The sequence below is a fragment of the Physeter macrocephalus genome, chromosome 17 (assembly GCF_002837175.3).
Source record: "Physeter macrocephalus isolate SW-GA chromosome 17, ASM283717v5, whole genome shotgun sequence".
NCBI classification, from domain to species: domain Eukaryota; kingdom Metazoa; phylum Chordata; class Mammalia; order Artiodactyla; family Physeteridae; genus Physeter; species Physeter macrocephalus.
The window spans coordinates 29187587-29205669 of record NC_041230.1 but is presented as its reverse complement, the minus strand read 5'-3'; the positions used below and the strand labels follow the sequence as shown (position 1 = coordinate 29205669).

The 18083-nt window shown below is 49.5% G+C and overlaps 1 protein-coding gene across 1 annotated transcript in view; it reads left to right on the top strand.

Moving 5' to 3' along the window:
• Window positions 1-18083, top strand: part of CNGB1 (cyclic nucleotide gated channel subunit beta 1) — a 71420-nt gene that overhangs the window by 52549 nt on the left and 788 nt on the right. Inside the window, exons 26-33 of the mRNA XM_055078912.1 lie at window positions 1522-1663; window positions 2470-2629; window positions 4454-4551; window positions 4648-4731; window positions 7707-7825; window positions 8098-8244; window positions 14881-15097; window positions 17731-18050. Of these exons, the coding sequence (XP_054934887.1) occupies window positions 1522-1663; window positions 2470-2629; window positions 4454-4551; window positions 4648-4731; window positions 7707-7825; window positions 8098-8244; window positions 14881-15097; window positions 17731-18050 (1287 nt within the window). The remainder of the gene's footprint in view (window positions 1-1521; window positions 1664-2469; window positions 2630-4453; window positions 4552-4647; window positions 4732-7706; window positions 7826-8097; window positions 8245-14880; window positions 15098-17730; window positions 18051-18083) is intronic.

Below are 18083 nucleotides of genomic sequence, written 5' to 3'. Positions count from 1 at the left end.
TATTGTTCCCCACTGCCGCCACAAGTGACAGTGAAGGCTCTGATAGCTGACATTTACTGAGAGCCCACCGTGTGCCAGGTGCTCTTTTGCACCTCATGTCACCTTCATGATCGCCCTGTGAAGGATGCTCTCTTGCCACGTCCCTTTCAGGGGAAGGACACTGAAGCTTGGCTAGATGAGAAACTTGTCCAGGTTATGCAGCTAGAAAGTGGCAGAGCTGGGTTTGAGCCCAGGCGGTCCAGCTCCAGAGCCCATGCTCTAAGCATGGTGCTGCATAACTGGCTGGTGAACAGAGCCCAGGGGAGGACAAATGTAGGGTCATTCTTGGACCAGATGATTGGCCAGCTGGATGATGTTCTCCATTTTCCAGTAGAGCAGGGACCCTGCAAACATGGGTGTATCAGGACACTGGAGCCAGGGCAGGCTCTGGGCAATTCCTGTGCCCTGGTGGGAGGACAGGAAGCACAGGAAAGCCTGCTGAGACTGCCCTGGGTTTAGGACCTGCTGACCTCAACCTTGCTGACCCCTGGGAGGGCACGGTCTGAAGGTATGAACATAAGCACCTTGGTAACTAAATCCCTTTAAATAGCTATAAAGATTTTAGTTCTGTATTGTTTAAGATATTGTAAAAGCTTAGGTTTGTTTTTGTAGGACTTAATGGCTAAGAATTAGAACATAGCAATGGGGCTGCTCTGTTGGAGTAATGTACACTTGTAATTATAAATAAACATGCAAAACTTTAAAACAAAACAACAAAAGAAAGGGAGGGACTCTCACTGCTTTGTGATAATTAGACAAGCGCAGGCATTTCCTATGCCTTTTACCACACAGTAGGGCCCCATCACCCATACCTCCCTTTCCGATGATTCATGAGCTTGTGTCAAAGGCTTACTGATGGTGGGTGCTAGCTCAGAGAAGCAGACGACATCTGGTTTCCAGCCTGAGCTCTGGAACATGCCAGCTGGTGACCGTGGGTGTTCCCTTTCCCTCTGCGGCCCTCAATTTCACTATCTGGTTAGTGGACAGGCAAGGGGGAGGGTCAGAAAAGGTGATCCTCCAGATATCTTCCACTTTTGAGCTTGTTCTTAAACCTCATGATGGGATAGCAAAGGAAAGACTGTGGACATTGAAAACATATTGAGGGAAACCGAGGGATCCCAGGCATCAGGAGCCGGAAGACCCTGGTTTATCCTCCTGCCAAATCTTCTAAGCAATCTCCGGAAGCCTCAGTTTCCACATCTGTAAATGGGGATGACAACATGTCTCTGCAGGGCAGGGGCAGAGCCACAACAAAACCACACAGCACCTGTGAACATGCTCTACAAGCGGCAGAGGGCTCTGAAGTTGGGAGAGGGTTTTTTCTTTTTCCTTTTTTTTTTTCGGTTTTGTTTGTTTGTTTGCACTTATGAGCTGTAAAGCTTTTTCTCTTTTGTACAGTGTACACGTATCCAAGCCAGGCTGCCCAGGATCGACGGGGCGGGGCCTGTGATGACTGAGGTCCCCTTCCTCTTCTCTCCCTAGTTACATTCGCTGTTACTACTGGGCTGTGAAGACCCTCATCACCATTGGCGGCCTGCCCGACCCCAAGACGCTCTTTGAAATTGTCTTCCAGGGTCTGAACTATTTCACAGGTGTCTTTGCTTTCTCCGTGATGATCGGACAGGTAACTGGGTCACTAGTCTGTTCCAAACCACCTGCCTGCAGGGCCCTTTGCCCTCTTGCTGCTTCCAGAAGCATCACCATCTGTGCCCGTTCCTTTCAGACTAGGCCCAGGAAACAGCACTGGGCCGAGAGTTAGGAGACTGGAGCTCTGGGATCCGCTGAGTGAAGGGGTGGTGATGGAGGTGTAGGTCCCATTTCCTCTCTGAGGTTGCTTCCCATTTGAAATGTCAGTCCTTTGGGACAGCTGGAGAGCTGGGCTGAATGGCTTTCTGCAGGGGCTGAGGATTTGGGCTGTTCCCTTGGAGAGAAGCCCCCGGTGGATTCTAATGTACTGGGGGTGCGGCTCATACTGTAGTCAGTGCCTGAGGCAACCACCAGGGATCCCCAGGGTTACCTTTGAGGGGCTCTGCTTTGAGGGGCTCTGCTCCAAGGAGCAGCACTCCTGGTTCATATTTCCTTGGGGCGGGGGGTGGGGGTGGGGGGAGGGCGGCGCGTGGTGTCAAAGTGACCTCTGGCACCAAGGGGCCACGTTGTACCAGAATCAGCCCAGCCCAGGGAGGCCTTCCCTCCTTGTGTGGCCCCAGAGACCTGAGGCCACGGGAGGGGGCCAGCAGCCTCGCTCCTCCACGTCCAGCATCGTCGGAAAACCTGTGTGTGGACATGGGATTCCCTCTCTCCTGATCTCCCCACAGCCCCGCAGGCACGTACCCCTGGCCTGTGTTAAGTAAATGTGCCCACAACACACGTCCCCAGAGCCCGGCCCCGCTCTGACCCAGCGGCTCCCCTGACCACCCTCCTTACCCCCAGATGAGAGACGTGGTGGGGGCCGCTACTGCGGGAAAGACCTACTACCGCAGCTGTATGGACAGCACAGTGAAGTACATGAACTTCTACAAGATCCCCAGGTCCGTGCAGAACCGGGTCAAGACCTGGTATGAGTACACCTGGCACTCCCAAGGCATACTGGGTAAGACCACGCCCCCTCCTCACGCCCCTCCCCGCCCCAACCCAGCTGTCACCAGCTCCCCCAGCCCGACCCGGTGCCGTGCCTTCCTGGGCCCTGGCCTCATCCTGTGTCCCTGAGGCCCCGAGCATGGGGGCCTCTCTTGGCCCCAACATCTGAGAGTGGCCTGGGGAGGCCTTGGGCGGTGCTCAAGTTAAGCCATCAGGAGCCCCCTGAAGACTTGAAGGGCTTGTCTTCAGAATGCCGCCCCCCACCTTGAAATGCATCTCCATTCGAAGATGGAAGTACAGTTGGAACCAGGAGGGAAGGAAGACTCTATTTGTCTCTGTTTCTCTCTCCTCTCTTCCTCTTCATATACATCCATACATATAATACATATTTTGTAAATTTTTAAAATTTATTTTTCAGATTATTTTCCATTAGAGTTTACTAAAATATATTTTTGAAATTTTTTGCTGTTATGCTTTGCTTCTGAAATTGGCTAAAATAATGCATTTTCATTCACTGCTGTTTCTGCTTTCTTGTCAATGATGAGGTGTGCTCAGTTATTCTTGCAAAGTGGGAGAAAATTACCTGTAAACTGTTTCCAAATGTAGGGAAGTTTTCACAGATTCTAAATGGACTCCTTAGTGAAATTTGAATAGGTTAATTACATGTTAATTGACTTTATTTTTTTTTCCTGTTTCCTTTTTATTTTGGGGAGCTAGTAATTTTGTTTTCAGAGCCTAGACATAGTTTTGGAGGACTCTGAAAAGCTTATGGACCACTGGCACTGTGCCTAGGGTCTCCCAAGGCCCTCAGAAAAATGAAAGGGCCCCCCACTGCTTCTGTGGGGTTCACTCTGGTCTCAAAGAAGCCACACTTGAGGCCCACGGTCTCCTGAGTTGGGGGGTGTTGGCAAGTCTGTGGACAAAGCACATGACTACGGTTTCCAAGGCATGTTCATTTCCACTGCCTCATTCTGTTCTAGTGACAGCCTTGTGACTTTTCACAGGGGCACATGTTAAGGACCAGAGAGGGCTCTGACCTGCCCAGGGTTGCACAGACCCAGCACTTGAGCCCTAAGCTAATTGTGGTGCAGTGGACAGAGCCTGGGGCTGGGGCCCCGTGGTACATTTCTGTCTCCAGTTACCGACCTTCACTCTGTGCCAGGCTCTCAGCTGTGCACCATAGACCCCATGGTGGGCAGACATACTGCTCTCCCAGGATAGGTTCTGAAGTCACAGGGCCTGGGTGGGGTCCTAATTCCATTTCCCTGGGATGCATGGACATGGGCAAGTCAATGCCCTCCGGAGTCACCCTGTCCTTGTCTGTAAAGTGGGTTATAGTGGGCACCTCTTGAGCTGCTGGGAGGATTTAATGAAATCATCTTTGTAAAGCACTCTGTAAAACTGCCTGGCACATAGTAAGTGCTCCATATACTTTATTTCTTGCTAATGTTGTTCTTATAATGTGAGTGGAGAAGACAGATCATTGGCAAACAATTGCAGTAAAGGGTGTAATATGTGCTATGGCCCAGGGACTGATAACATAATAGCTAGGTGGGAGGATGTCAAGGGAAGGCTTCCTGGAGGAGGTGACATGAGTGCTGGGTTCTGCAGAATGAGTAGGGTTAGCCAGGAAGGTGAAGGGGGTTGTTCCCAGAAGAGGGAATGGCATTGGCAAAGGCCTGGAGGCAGAGAGGATACCCTCCCAATCTAGAGTGGTTCCAGGTGGTAGAGGAATGGTGTGCCTGGGGTCCCCAACAGTGTGGTGTGGACGGGCCCTGTGTGTGTGTGAAGGAGGGGCCCGACTGTGGCTCTGAACCTTGCAGGGTCTCATTTGCAGATGAGTCAGAGCTGATGGTGCAGCTTCCAGATAAGATGCGGCTGGACCTCGCCATCGATGTGAACTACGACATCGTCAGCAAAGTGGCACTCTTCCAGGTATGGCCCACCCGGTGTCCCCACCCTCAGGACTCTGGAAGGTCCAGAGCCCACACCTTCCTCTAAATGGCTCCTTTCCCCTCCTCTCGGGGCCAGGGCTGTGACCGGCAGATGATCTTCGACATGCTGAAGAGGCTTCGCTCTGTTGTCTACCTGCCCAATGACTACGTGTGCAAGAAGGTGAGTGGCTCAGGGCAGCCTCAAGGCGGTCTGGGATTCACAGCCACCGCCTGTCGCAGCTGGGCTGGAGTGGGGGCCTATGAAGGCACAGAGGGGGTAATGGAATTGCCAGGAGGGGAGGAGTGTGGTGAGCTGACCCCAGGGCTCCTGGCTTGTTTGGCACGAGGAGGCTCTGTCCAGCTCGAGGCACTGAACTCAGATGTGCCTCAGGCCTTGCTCCCTCTTCATGGGACCATGGGGGCCAGGACGAGGAGCCCCACTTTATAGAAGAGGAAAGTGAGGAGCGTAAAGAGGGGCAGGGTCTTGACTGTGTAGATGGACCTGCTTCCAGGGTCTTGGTCTTCCTGTCAGGAAAATGGGGCTGGAGGAGGGGTAGGATAGGTCAGAGGTTGCAAACTAATGGTCCTTGCGTAGGAGCCAGCCCACAGATGTTTCATGGGTTTTTCTTTTCCTTCTTTTTTTTGGCCTAATCTAAAAATAAAATTTTGAATTAGTCTCCAACCTTTAAAAATTGGAAGGTTTTGGGAATTCCCTGGAGGTCCAGTGGTTAGGACTTGGTGCTTTCACTGCCGTGACCTGGGTTCAGTCCTTGGTTAGGGAACTAGGATCCCGCAAACTGCTCAGCATTGCCAAAAAAAACTGGAAGTTTTCACATAAAAATCCAGATTTCCGGCTGAAAACAGAAAATCGGCTAGCATTGACCCCCCCCCCCTTTCCCAAATAGCCAGAATCATGTGGAGTGGAGAAGGGGCTGGCCCTGAAGGGGATGTCGTCCTCTCCTGATGCCACAGGTCCCACCACTCTCCACTGCCCCACAGGCTCCTTCTCTCCTTTACATCATCCACCTGATCCTGGGACTCATTTGGGTTTGAATGCCAGGGCTAGACAGTGTCTAAGGCCCCTTCTGCTCCCATTTTTGGGGATTCGAGGTGAGACCGAGGTCACTTGGTGAGTGAGTAGTCAGGGTGGAGGAGCAGGAAGCAGATTTCAGAGCTGTTAATAAGGCTTAGTGTGTATACAGGGGTGAAAATATTGCCCAAGAACCCCCTGTGAGACTCAGGAACCCCCAGCCCCAGAAGGGCCCCATCTGCAAGTTGTATGCTGCATAACAGTGAAGTTTCTGGAAGCAAAGAGCTGGGGGAATGGGGACAAGGGTATGGCTGAGAATTTAAAACTGCAGCCTTAGCGGCCAAGAGAGTTTGGGAACAATAGAATGATTTGACATTGGAGCCACTTCCTAGCTGTGCAGCCTTGGGGAAGTGGCTTGCCCTCTCTGAGCCTGACTCTTTTCATGGGTAAGTAGGGATATTGATAGTATCTGCCTCATGGGGTGATTGTGAGAATTGAAGAAGATATGCATAGGGAGTTTGGCAGCATGGCTGGCACAGAGTCGGTGCCATTGCTGTTGCTAATATCCTTGCGGGTGAGGTAGACTTTACCTCTGATGAGGAAAAATGAATCAGATTGTTGGGAAGTGCCGTGGAAGCTGGAGTGAACACTTGGTGAACATGTGTAAATGGCGCCCTCTGCTGACAGGTTTGGCGCTGTGACAGTCTCGTTGAGACAACCCGAGGCCACCCCAGGACCACCACTGGGCTGGTTAGGTGAGCTCTGCAGCCCCTCACACTTCAGCCCCATGTCAAATTGGACACTGAAACAGGGGAACGAGACTTTCTTCCTTTTTGTTAAGAAGGCCATGCATGTGTGAGATGCCCAGGGAATATTTGTCAAATGAGTCACAAGCATAAGCCAAATCAAAAGCATAAGCCACTTACCAGTCTTTGGTCTCTCTCCCTTTACACACACCAGGTGTGGCTGATAGGTATCAGGCCAGGGCACCGGTCTGTGAAGGCATGAGGATTGGAAGGTGCTGGCAGACTGGGTATTTCTGATTCTAGTCCGAAGCAAGCTATTCATTCATCCGTTCATTTGGTTTAATTTGTGATTAAGACCATTGTATCAGTCTGCTAGGGCTGCCATAACAAAGTACCACAAATGCAATGGCTTAAATGACCGAACTGTATTGTCTCACAATTCTGGAGGCTAGAAGTCCGAGATCCAAGTGTCAGTGGGGTAGGTTCCTTCTGAGGGCTGTGAGCAAAGGATCTGCTCCAGGCTTCTCTCCTGGCTTGTAGATGACTGCCTTCTCCCTGTGCCTCTTCACATTGTCTTTCCTCTATGCCTGTCTCTGTGCCCAAATGTCCCTTTATAAGGACACCAGTCCTATTGGATTAGGGGCTCACCCAACTGCGGTATGATCTCATCTTCTTTTAACTAATTACATCTGTAATGACCCTAGTTCCAAATAAGGTTACATTCTGAGGTGCCGGGGGTTAGGATTTCAACATATGAACAGGGGTTCATAACAACCATGAACCCTGGGTTCATGGAACCAGACTGGCTGTTTTCAAATCCCGGCTCGGCTTTGCTTAACTTTGTGACCTTGGGCAGAGTTCCTACCGCAGAGGGCTGTCGAGGGCTAAATAGGCTCAGTCACATAAAGCACTTAGAGCAGCGCCTGGCACAGAAAAGCGTTAGGTAATGCCGGACATTCCTATTAAAGCTGTTATCTTTCTTATTTCAGTAAGCAAATGCCTCCCAAGCTCCTGATAGGATATGGGGGAGGCGCAGGTATCAGCTGATTGTATGAACCGCTGTGAGCTTTTCCATGCATCTGGGCCCTCCATGGGTGCGTATAATTGGAAATTTACCGAATACCACTACACCTGGGCCTCGTTATCTAGCATTTTCCATCACACCACTAACTCCCCACTGTAATCCTGCAATCTACAGGTGGGGAGACTGAGACCCCGGAGGGGAAGTGACTATCTCTACACCACATACCAAGTCGGTAGGAGGGCTCGATCCCAGCCCAGGTTCCTCTGCACTGTGCCACCAGCGCCTGGGCCCAGCCGTGCTGCTTCTGTGGTTGCTTTTGGTGATGACAGAGGGACTCGCCCCCTTCTCTGTTTCAGGGGGAGATAGGCCGGGAGATGTACATCATCCAGGCGGGGCAGGTGCAGGTCTTGGGTGGCCCGGATGGGAAGTCCGTACTGGTGACGCTGAAAGCTGGATCTGTGTTTGGAGAAATAAGGTCAGAACGGGGTGAAACAAGGGGACCTCGGCAAAGGCTGGGGAAGGGGGGGATGGCTAGTGGGTGGGACCACGTCCTCAAGGGCCCTTCGGTGGGTCTGAGGAAACCGCTATGCATGCAGCACTGGCACCTGCTGACATAGGCAAGGTGGGCCCAGCTCTCACCCGTGTGAGGCCTTCGTGATGCTCCAGGCAGGGGTGAAAATGAAGATGCTAGTATGATCAAAACTGCAACCTCCTAAGGGTCTCACCTCCCTCCCTTCTCTGCCCCAGCTTGCTGGCTGTTGGGGGCGGGAACCGGCGCACGGCTAACGTGATAGCCCACGGGTTTACCAACCTCTTCATTCTGGATAAGAATGACCTGAATGAAATTTTGGTGCATTATCCTGAGTCTCAGAAGTTGCTCCGGAAGAAGGCCAGGTACATTTTTTTTTTTGATAAAAGAAATCCATATATACTTTAGTGTGCATTTCTTGAGGACTCAGACTTTCTTTTACATAACTGTAGTACCTTTCTCAAAAATCACGAAATTCAATATTGAAACAATACTGTTATCTCATCCCTAATCCACAGTCAAATTTTGTTAATCGTCCCAATAGTGTCTTTTATAGCTTTTCTTTTCCATTCCTGGATCCCCCACTGCCTGATGTTGCCATTTTAGTCTCCTTTGATCTGGGATTAAAGTTCCTCACCTTTTCCTATCTTCAATGATTTTGACTTCTCTGAAGAGGACAGGCCAGTTATTCTGTAGAATGTCCCTCCATTTAAGTTTATATGTTTTCTCATCATTACCTTCAGGTTCTGCATTTTGGGCAGGAATTACTCAGAAGTGATGTTGTGTCCTTCTCGGTACAGTGTATTGAGAGGCTGCTTTCTCCCTATTCTGATGATTTTTCACTCTGATCACTTGGTTAAAGTTTCCACACTCTCAAGTTACTATTTTTCCCTTTGAAATTAATACGTAATGAGTGGCCAGTCACCTTGAGATGATGTAGATTTCCTGTTCCTTATCTCACTTTACCTCACTACTTTCAGCCTCCGCTGAAGGTTCCTTGCAATGATTGCCATCATGGTTGCAAAATGGTGATTTTCTAACTCTGTCATGCTTTCTACATTTATTAGCTAGCAATGTACTGTAAGGAAGAACTTTCTTTTCTTTCCCATTTATTTGATTATTCATTTATCTATTTATAATGGTATGGATTTGCTGTATTCCATGAATATCCTGTTACAATCGTCATTTTCATGCTCAAATTGTTCCACATTGGCCACTGGACACCTCTTTAGGCTGGATATAGTGAACTTTTGTTACATGCCTGTTATATTTTAGCACTTTTTTGCTTATAGGCACAATAAGATGCCATAGATTCATCTTATACTTTCCCTGCTGCATCCCTAGAAATGGCCATTTCTCCAAGGAGGCTTGATTCCTTTTAGAGGGGAATGGTTTTTAGAAACCAAGATATGAGTACTAAGTGCTCTCATTGCTACTGGGGTGTTACTAGGCCTCCACAGTGGACAGAGCTGGGAAATACATCCACATATACACCTGTATGTATAAATGCAAATATATATATACACACACACACACACATATGTATATGCACATACCTATACATATATATCAACATCTATTTGTTTGTCTGTGTCTATCTATATCTCTGTATATCTCTGTCTCTATTTCCACCTATCTAATACTTTCGATCCAACATCACAGAGTTCATTCTAATCTCCTTTTCCCTATTTGTAAATTCCTTCACCAACACTGAGAAATTTGACTCCCTTTATCCTCATTACATTGATTCATTTGTTCAGTCCTACAATATAGAGAAAGTAGCACCAGAATTCCTATTTCATACTACTGGAAAGAAGAAAGCCTTCTAAGCAGAGAGCAGTTCTTTCTGTCTTTAGCCTGAGGACCCATGATGTAGGTGTTGTGTTCAAGGTTATCTGGATTGGTTCTCTGTCTTTCTCCCTTTACTGTGGTTGTTCTGTTCATTTGAAGTACAGCTAGGCTCACGTGTTTCAGTTTGCATTCCATTTCAGGGTTCCCCCACACTGACCCTTGTTGATTTTTTGTGTTTTGAATATGTAGAACATGAACGTGGAAGAAGGCTACAAAACAGTGCACTCAAGAGTCCCAACCCCCCGCATCTGTTGCCACCCACCCCTTACAGGAATCTAATCTCCTTAGTTTCTGCTTTTTTCTTCTTGTGTTTCCTTTTGCAAAAATAGGCAGATCTGTGAATATTTGCTTATTTCCCTTTCTGTCTTACACAAAGGATAGCACACTGCAGATTCTCTTTTGCACTTGACTTTTTCTCATGTGACGAGAAATCCCAGAAAACATTCACTGAGTCCACAGACAGCTTCCTCATTCCTTTTGACAACTGCAAAGCATTCCTTTGAATGGGCATTTAGGCCATTTCCAATATTTTGCAATTATAAATTGTACTGCAACGAATAACCTTGTGCATCTGTATTTTGTATTGCTGGGGAATAGGTAATTTTTTTTTGGCCATGCCACGCAGTTTGTGGGATCTTAGTTCCCCAACCAGGGATTGAACTCGGGCCCCCAGCAGTGAAAGCCTGGAATCCTAACCACTGGACTGCTAGGGAATTCCCTGGAATAGGTAATTTTTAAGAAAAGCAGTTTTTTGCTTTCAAACACTTAAGATCAGGTTTTAAATTGAGTGATGGAAGCAGCACGATGTGGTAGAAAATGCACAATAGGCTTGGGAGGCTGATAGGGCTCAAGTCCTGACCATGTGTGGTACTGGCTGTGTGACCTTGGAAAAGTTACTTTACTTTTCTGGTCTCAGTTTCTCCACTGTAAAATAAGGGTAATCACTTTGTTGTGGAGACGATTAAATAAAATAGTGTATGTGAATGTCTCTAGCAGGGGGCCTGGCACACAGGAGAGCTCAATACATGTTAATAATAATAATTGTTCCTCTTTATCCATTAAATTCTCTCTATAATTTTCCCATGGGATAAAGCCTCTTTAATCCACCTATCTGGTATTTCCTCCCTTGCCTTTTATCACATATTCATATTTTCCACTTCAGTCACCATAAATAAGCTGTACAGAGAGTGGTCATGATAAAGGGAACAAACTCACCATGTCCGTTCATACAGCACAATAATTTATTGAGCTGATAGTTCGAGGCCCTGGGGACGCAGGAGGGAGCAAACAAAGCTTACGTTCTAGTTGGGGAAGCCAACAATGGAGAAAGGAATGACTATGTGATGTGTCAGCTGGGGATAAAGGCCATAAGGAAACATAAAGCCACATGAAGAGATAGAGGTGATGGAGGGAGCTATGTGAGATAAGTTGGTCAGGAAAAGTTATTCTCAGGATGTGCCACTTCAACTGAGACCTGCCAGAGTGAAGGAGTGAGCTGGGGAACTGCCTGCAGGGAAAAGCATTCCAGCCAGAGGGAACAGCATGTGCAAAGGTCCCAAGGAGGCACAGACTCAGTGTTACATGGAGACCAACAAGAAAATGAATGTAGCTTGATATGGGATGGGAGCAGTGTAGGGGGTGAGATTAGGTAGGGCCTTGTAGGGGAAGCCTCACAATGGCTTTAGCTTTTACTCTGAGGGAGATGGGAGCTATGCAGGCTTTTACACTGAGGAGTGACTTACTGTGACTTAAGTTTTTACAGAATCCCTTTGGCAGCTCCCAGGTGAGTGGATGCAGTGTCAACCTTAGAGCATAATATAGACAAGGCGTTGGGGTCTCCCAGGGAAGGAAGCTGTCCTGTAATTCATCTTACCTGGCTGTTCTCAGAGAAGCCATGGGGCCTTTCCTATGGCTGGTCTACCTGATCTTTCCCCCAAGTCTGTCCACTTCCCCTACTGTCCCGAGGGACAAGGGTGCATAGTCAATCCTCATTATTCACAGATTCCATACTTGCAATTCGCCTACTCACTAAATTTATTTGTAATCCCCAAATCAATACTCAAAGGCTTACGCAGACGACACTCGCAGACGTGTGCCCAGAGGCGGAATTTTGAGTCACCTAAAGTGCACGTTCCCAGCTAAAGTTGAAGAAGGTGACCGTCTGCCTTCTTGTTTCAACTCATATTGTAAACAAGTGTCTTTGTGTGGTCCATGTGTAGCATGTTTTTCACATTTTTGTGATTTTTGTTGGTGATTTTGCTGTTGAAATGGCCCCAGGTGTAGTGCTGAAGTGCTATCTGTGTCACCCCACACAGGCCTGAGTTAGAGGGCTGTGCATTCACAGCTCAAGCGATTTGTTTGATTGTAAACAAATCAGTGATGTATATTAAATAAGATGTCTTTAAATAGAAACACACACAAGACAAGATTATGTAATGAACAGTTGATGAAAACGTTGTGTCGAGAGGCTCACCGTAACCGAATCCTGTATTTCCCCCAGAAGCCATGGCTCAGTAGTCACTAATTCCGCGTCTGCAGACACTTTACAGAACTTAACTGCCGCGGATAATGAGAACTGACTGCTTATGTCTGAGAATAGGCACCAGGTTCCCCTCCCTCTGCCTTCCTGCCCCCTGCAAGAGGAACATGGCTCAGAAAAGCCACGCTCACAGCTGTCATCCATTCCTCCGGCTGGGTTAGGTGTGGGTTTAGCAAGTCGGCCAGGATCCCGCGGAGGCCTTGCTCCTGGCCCTGCCTGCGGTATGCTGGGGTGAGGCAGCCAGAGGAAGGAGGAGGGGCTGGTGGGCCATGCACACAGTGGGCCATGGCACGGTTCATCAGAGGCTGCTTCTCTGGACGGGCAAGCTTGAGGAGAGAGGCAGGGGATCACAGATGAGCTCTGCCCATCCAAGGAGATATGTGTCTGAGAATCACAGGGCCTGGGGATGTGTGAGTTGCCGAGATTCTGTCCAAGCTCCCCACTTTACAGATGGGGGACCTGAGGCCCCAAAGAAGTGAGACACTTCACTCTCTGACTTGGCCACTCCAAGAAATGGGGCAAAAAGATCTCATGCATGCCACTCTCTCCGGGGGTGAATTATACAGTAATTAGAGTGAAACTCAGGTCATCTGAAAATGAGGATAGATTTCCTCAATCTGGAACTGTCCCAGAAGTCAGTTCAGTGTTTCAAAACAGAGATAGCCATTAGCGATCAGCAAAGGCCCCGTAGATGGTTCTTTCGTGTCATTTGAGTACCACGCTGAGCCTTCCCACGGACTGCCGTGCTGTGAATTATGGACTCAAATAACACAGGTGACATTGCTGGGCTTGGAAGAGGCCTCTGATAATTATCATGTTTGTGGTCTCCTGGGGGAGCCCCAGCTCGAAAATGTAAGTCTTGAGCGATTAATAACAATATGCACAATTTAAATCCATTGCCTCTGATTAGATAAGCAGCCAGTAATGGCCTCATTTTTAAACAAACAAGTTTGGCCGGAACCCTGATGAATGAATTTGCCAATTAGCCGTCTAGACCTGCTAGACTGCAGGCGAAACTCATTTGTTCTTGAGCCAAACCACTCATCATGTATTTGTAGTGCGAAGAATTCCTTATTAAAGGCTGGGGCTCTCTTTGATGGAAAATTCTCTCCTTATTTAGAGAAGCAGGGTGGTATATTGCATTGGATCTGGGTTGTAATTCTGTCTCTGCCACTTCCTGTAACCTTGGGCATGTCATTCCTCCCATTCTGAGCCTCAGTTTCCCCAACCCTTCTAGGCACAGTAATCCCAGCCCTTTCCACGTCATGGAGTATTGTCAGCGTCCAAGAAGATAATGACCATGATACTGCTTTGTAATCCTTAAGACCTGGGGTGCTGGGGCCAAAGGCATGGGTTTGAATTCCAGCTCTGCCACTTCCTAGCTGTGTGCCCTTGGAAAAGTTACTCAGCCCCTCTGGACATCCACATCCTCATTTGAAATGAGGGAGAATAATAGGACCTACCTGTAAGGATTACTGTGAGACTTAAAGTGCATATCAGTTATCTCTTGCTGCGTAACAATGTTACCACAAATTGAGTGGCTTAAAACCACGCATATTTATCATCTCCAAGTTTCTACGTGTCAGAAGTCTGGGGACAGCTTAGGTGCATCCACTACAAGGCAGTAATCAGGATGTGGGCCAGAGCTGGGACCAATGTCACCGCAAATTGAGTGGCTTAAAACCACGCATATTTATCATCTCCAAGTTTCTACGTGTCAGAAGTCTGGGGACAGCTTAGGTGCATCCACTACAAGGCAGTAATCAGGATGTGGGCCAGAGCTGGGTCTCATCTCAAGTCTCGACTGGGAAAGGATCTGCTTCCAAGGTCCCATAGTTGTTGACTGAATTCACTTCCTTGTGGTTGTGGGACTGGGGGCTTCGGTTCCTAGCTAGTCATTGGCCAGTGGCTGCCCTCAGGTTCTTGCCATGTAGGCGTCTCCCAGAATGGCCGCTTGCTTCATCACAGCCAGCAAGGGAGAGTCTCCTTGTAAGACAGAGACCACAATCCTATGTGACACATTCACAAAAATGACATTGGATCTCCCTTGCTGTATTCCACTGGTTGAAAGCAAGTCACATGTCCCACTACCCTCAAGGGGAGGGGGTCACACAGAGGTGTGAACACCAAGAAGGGGGATGGCAGGGGTCACCAAAGAATGCCTGCCTGTACAGGTCTGAGCACAGAGCCTGACACATACAGACACCTGTGTCCACATTGGTGATGGTGATGATGGTGAAATGACAAGGAAGCAAAAGAAGGAGAAGCAGAAAGCTCGGGCTCTTTTTCATCTGGGCATCCTATTTCTGATTCCATATACTAAAGTATCCTGCATGATTTCCTGTGTGACCTCAGAAAAGCCACTCAACCCCTCTGAGCCTCATCTATAACGTACAGGCAATAAGACCCACATCATTATGGTTGTTCTGATTGTTCAGTGAGATGTGATGCCTCAAACAGCACTGTGCTGGGCTCAGAAAAGGAGCTCAAAACCTGTTAGTCAAAACAAACGCCATCACACAACTCAACTAAAGGGCTCTGCCCGAACCAACGAGGCTTCATTCTCTCCCAGAGCTTGCCGGTGATGTTAGTGGACGCTGCTTTCTTTCAGGAGAATGCTGAGAAATAACAACAAGCCCAAGGAGGAGAGCGTACTCATCCTTCCTCCACGGGCAGGCACCCCCAAGCTCTTCAGTGCCGCCCTGGCTGCAGCAGGAAAGATGGGTGCCAAGGGGGCCAAAGGTGGCAAGGTTGCCCACCTCAGGGCGCGACTCAAGGAGCTGGCGGCGCTGGAGGCGGCTGCAAGACAGCAGCAGGTGCTGGAACAGGTAAGGCAGTTGGAGACACAGCCACCTGGTCCATTTCAACCACGTGCCAGGAAGAAGGCCTAGGGACCCACGCATTTCATTTTAGGGACTATTTTTCCTTCTTCCTATCAGTCAGGATTCATTTGGTTGCAAGTGACAGAAATGCAAGTGACAGTGCAAGCTCAAATTAGCTTGAAAAAACAGGGAATTTATAGGAGCAAGTCATTGAAAAGTTCAGGCAAGGCTGGATCTAAAAGTTCAAACGATGCCAGTAGGATGAGTTCTGCCATTCTATCACCTTTGCTTCCCTTGGGGATGGCTCCATTCCCAGGCAGGCCCCCAAGAGCTTAAGAGGACATCCCCCAAGATCACATCCTCCTGGTTGAGGAACTCCCACAGAAAGAAAGTACCTCTTTCTCAGTAGCTCCAGCAAAAAGTCCCAGGGCTCATAGTCACTGGACAGAATTGGGTCACATGTCAGTTCCTGAGTCATTCAGCGTGGTGCTCTGGGGAGGACTGGCTCATATGCCCATCCCTGGGCTGAGAGTGGGGATTGGGGTGGGCGCATTCCCCCAAATGGACGTCCGGCTGCTGCTGCAGAGGTAGGAGCAGTGGGTGTGGGCAGGGAATGTCCCTCCCCAGACCACAGTGATGTTCTCATATTTAATGTTGTGTCTGTGACAATTTAAAAGATCTGAAAGGAAAATCCAAGGTGACAGGCATGGTGCCAACTGTCCCCACCCCCTAAATCTAAAGGGAATTTTAAACTTCGTTCTGGGATTTTTTTCTGTGACAAGTGCCAAGAATGCCAATTAGAATGATTGCACTAATTATGGTTGTTCATGACTGTCCTTTAGGGAGGCTGCTGGGAGAGTGGGGGTGGGGTTAGGCAGAAGCTCAGTGGCAGGGAGGGGACAGCAGTCTACAGGACAGAAATCAAAGGAGCCTGGTGAACTCAGTCTCAATCCAGGCTGGTCCAGGAGACCCATCCAGAGGTCATTTGACAGCAGGAGTTGGGGAATGACACCAAAGTCACCCAGGGTTCCAAGACATTCTCCAGATGCATCCACCGATGGCCCCAAATTGAGGACAGATGTGATTGTCTGGCTCACAAACTGTCAAGGGCAGGGTCGAGCTGGCAAGTTGGGGTCTTTAGTGCTGGCTGGTGTGTGGGGCTGAGTGAACGTGACCTCCGAGAATGTTCTCAGTACAGTGAAAGGTTTTATCTGAAATGGGATTTGTTGCTTCTAAGTGTTAGCTGTTCACCCAGGCAGCTTGGAGATGTGAATTAAATTTGCATGTGTGTTCTCAAAAAAGGCAATTTTAGAACAACCGGGGCAGAAAGGCAGAGTGCATGGAGCTCTTAAATAGCAGCCTATAGACACAGGTCCAAATCCTGACTCTGTCACTGCCAGCCCTGTGTCCTGGGGAATCTCCTCCAGGACCTTCTGGGACCCAGATTACTCCTGGCTGTCACATGGGGTAGCAGAGATGAAGCAGGGTACCTTGGATACTTTTATAAAAGCATGTTAAACACAGTGAAGCACGTGATCAAACTTCCCATGACCCTTCTGGCTCCATTCACAGCAGGATGCTTCAAGAAGATCCCATAATGGGCACCATGTGGGCATCCTGCCCTGGAAGTGTGTTGTCAGAGTTGACAGTGGATGGGCGGGGCGGGGGTGGGGGGAACAGGTGCACCGAAACATGCAGAAGTGCGGAGACAGAGGGAGCGGCAGGTCCCCAGAGCTGCCGTGGGATCTAGGAGTGTCTTGGCTCCCCCCACCCCACCCAATTCCCCTCCTTCAGCGGCCTCTGACTTCTCTATTCCTCATAAGCACGCTGACTGCTCTCACTTTAAACTCCCTACAGACCACTGGGCCTCCTGCTCTGGGGGCTGCTCCCTCCCCAGTTTCCTCCCATGCAGAGATGGCATCAGAGAGAGCAGGAGGGGCCGTGGGTATCCACAAAGGCTTGGGTTTTCACCCAATTCCCTAATTCTACCCACAGGAACCCCATCCATGGGAAACCCGCAGGCTGGAGGTTGGAGGTACCCACCAAGTCTCCAGACACAGGGGCTCAGCTCAGCCTAATGCCAGTGGTACCCAGCCCATTCTTCCCCCGGTGGGGAGGGGGCCGGTGTCTCAATCTTTGAGACCTTCCGGGAAACGGGCCAGGCCACAGCTGCTCCTGCCCTCATCAGCCTTTACCTTAGTATTTGCTTAGAGCTTTTCTCATTCACCAGGGAGTACACATCCCGGCTAACTGGGCAGGGCAGGCCGGCTGAGCTCTGCAGAGGCTTTGGTGGCGCTGCCTCCTGGTCACAGCCTCTCTTCCCTCAATAGCTCAGTGACCGTTGACGGGGCTCTGCCCTTGAACTCGCAACTTCACTCAGGCTTCCAGCCCTGCAACTCCACAGAGACCTAACATATCCGAAAGAGCTTCACCACATCCTACTGGGACTTTTAATCCTTAAACTTCCCCACAATACATTGTTTCTACCACATAACCCTGATGCAGCTCCGCCCAACCTTCCAGCTATTAGATTTCAGCGCGCTGTCTTCCTCCTCAGGGGTCCCAGGGGTCCAAGAAGGAGGGAACTGGGAAGTGTCCAAGACCCCTCTGCCTCACGAGTCACTTTTTCTGAATTCCAGGCCAAGAGCTCGGACGACGCAGAGGGAGAGACGGGATCAGCTACCCCAAAACAGCCCGCGGCCCCGGAGACCCCGGCCCCAGGCTCTCTGCCACCTGCATCCCAGGGGAGGTCCGAGGGAGAAGAGGGGGGTGCGGCCTGGCCCGAGGAGCACTCGGTGCGGATCCACATGAGCCCAGGCCTGGATCCCGGCGAACAGATCCTGTTGGTGGAGATCCCTGAGAAGGAGGAGAAGGAGGAGGAGAAGGAGAAGGAGGAGGAGGAGGGGGAGGAGGAGGGGGAGGGGGAGGGGGAGGAGGGAGGGACCACAGAAAGCCCTGGGTTGACCACATCTCCAGCTGCATTATCCTGGGC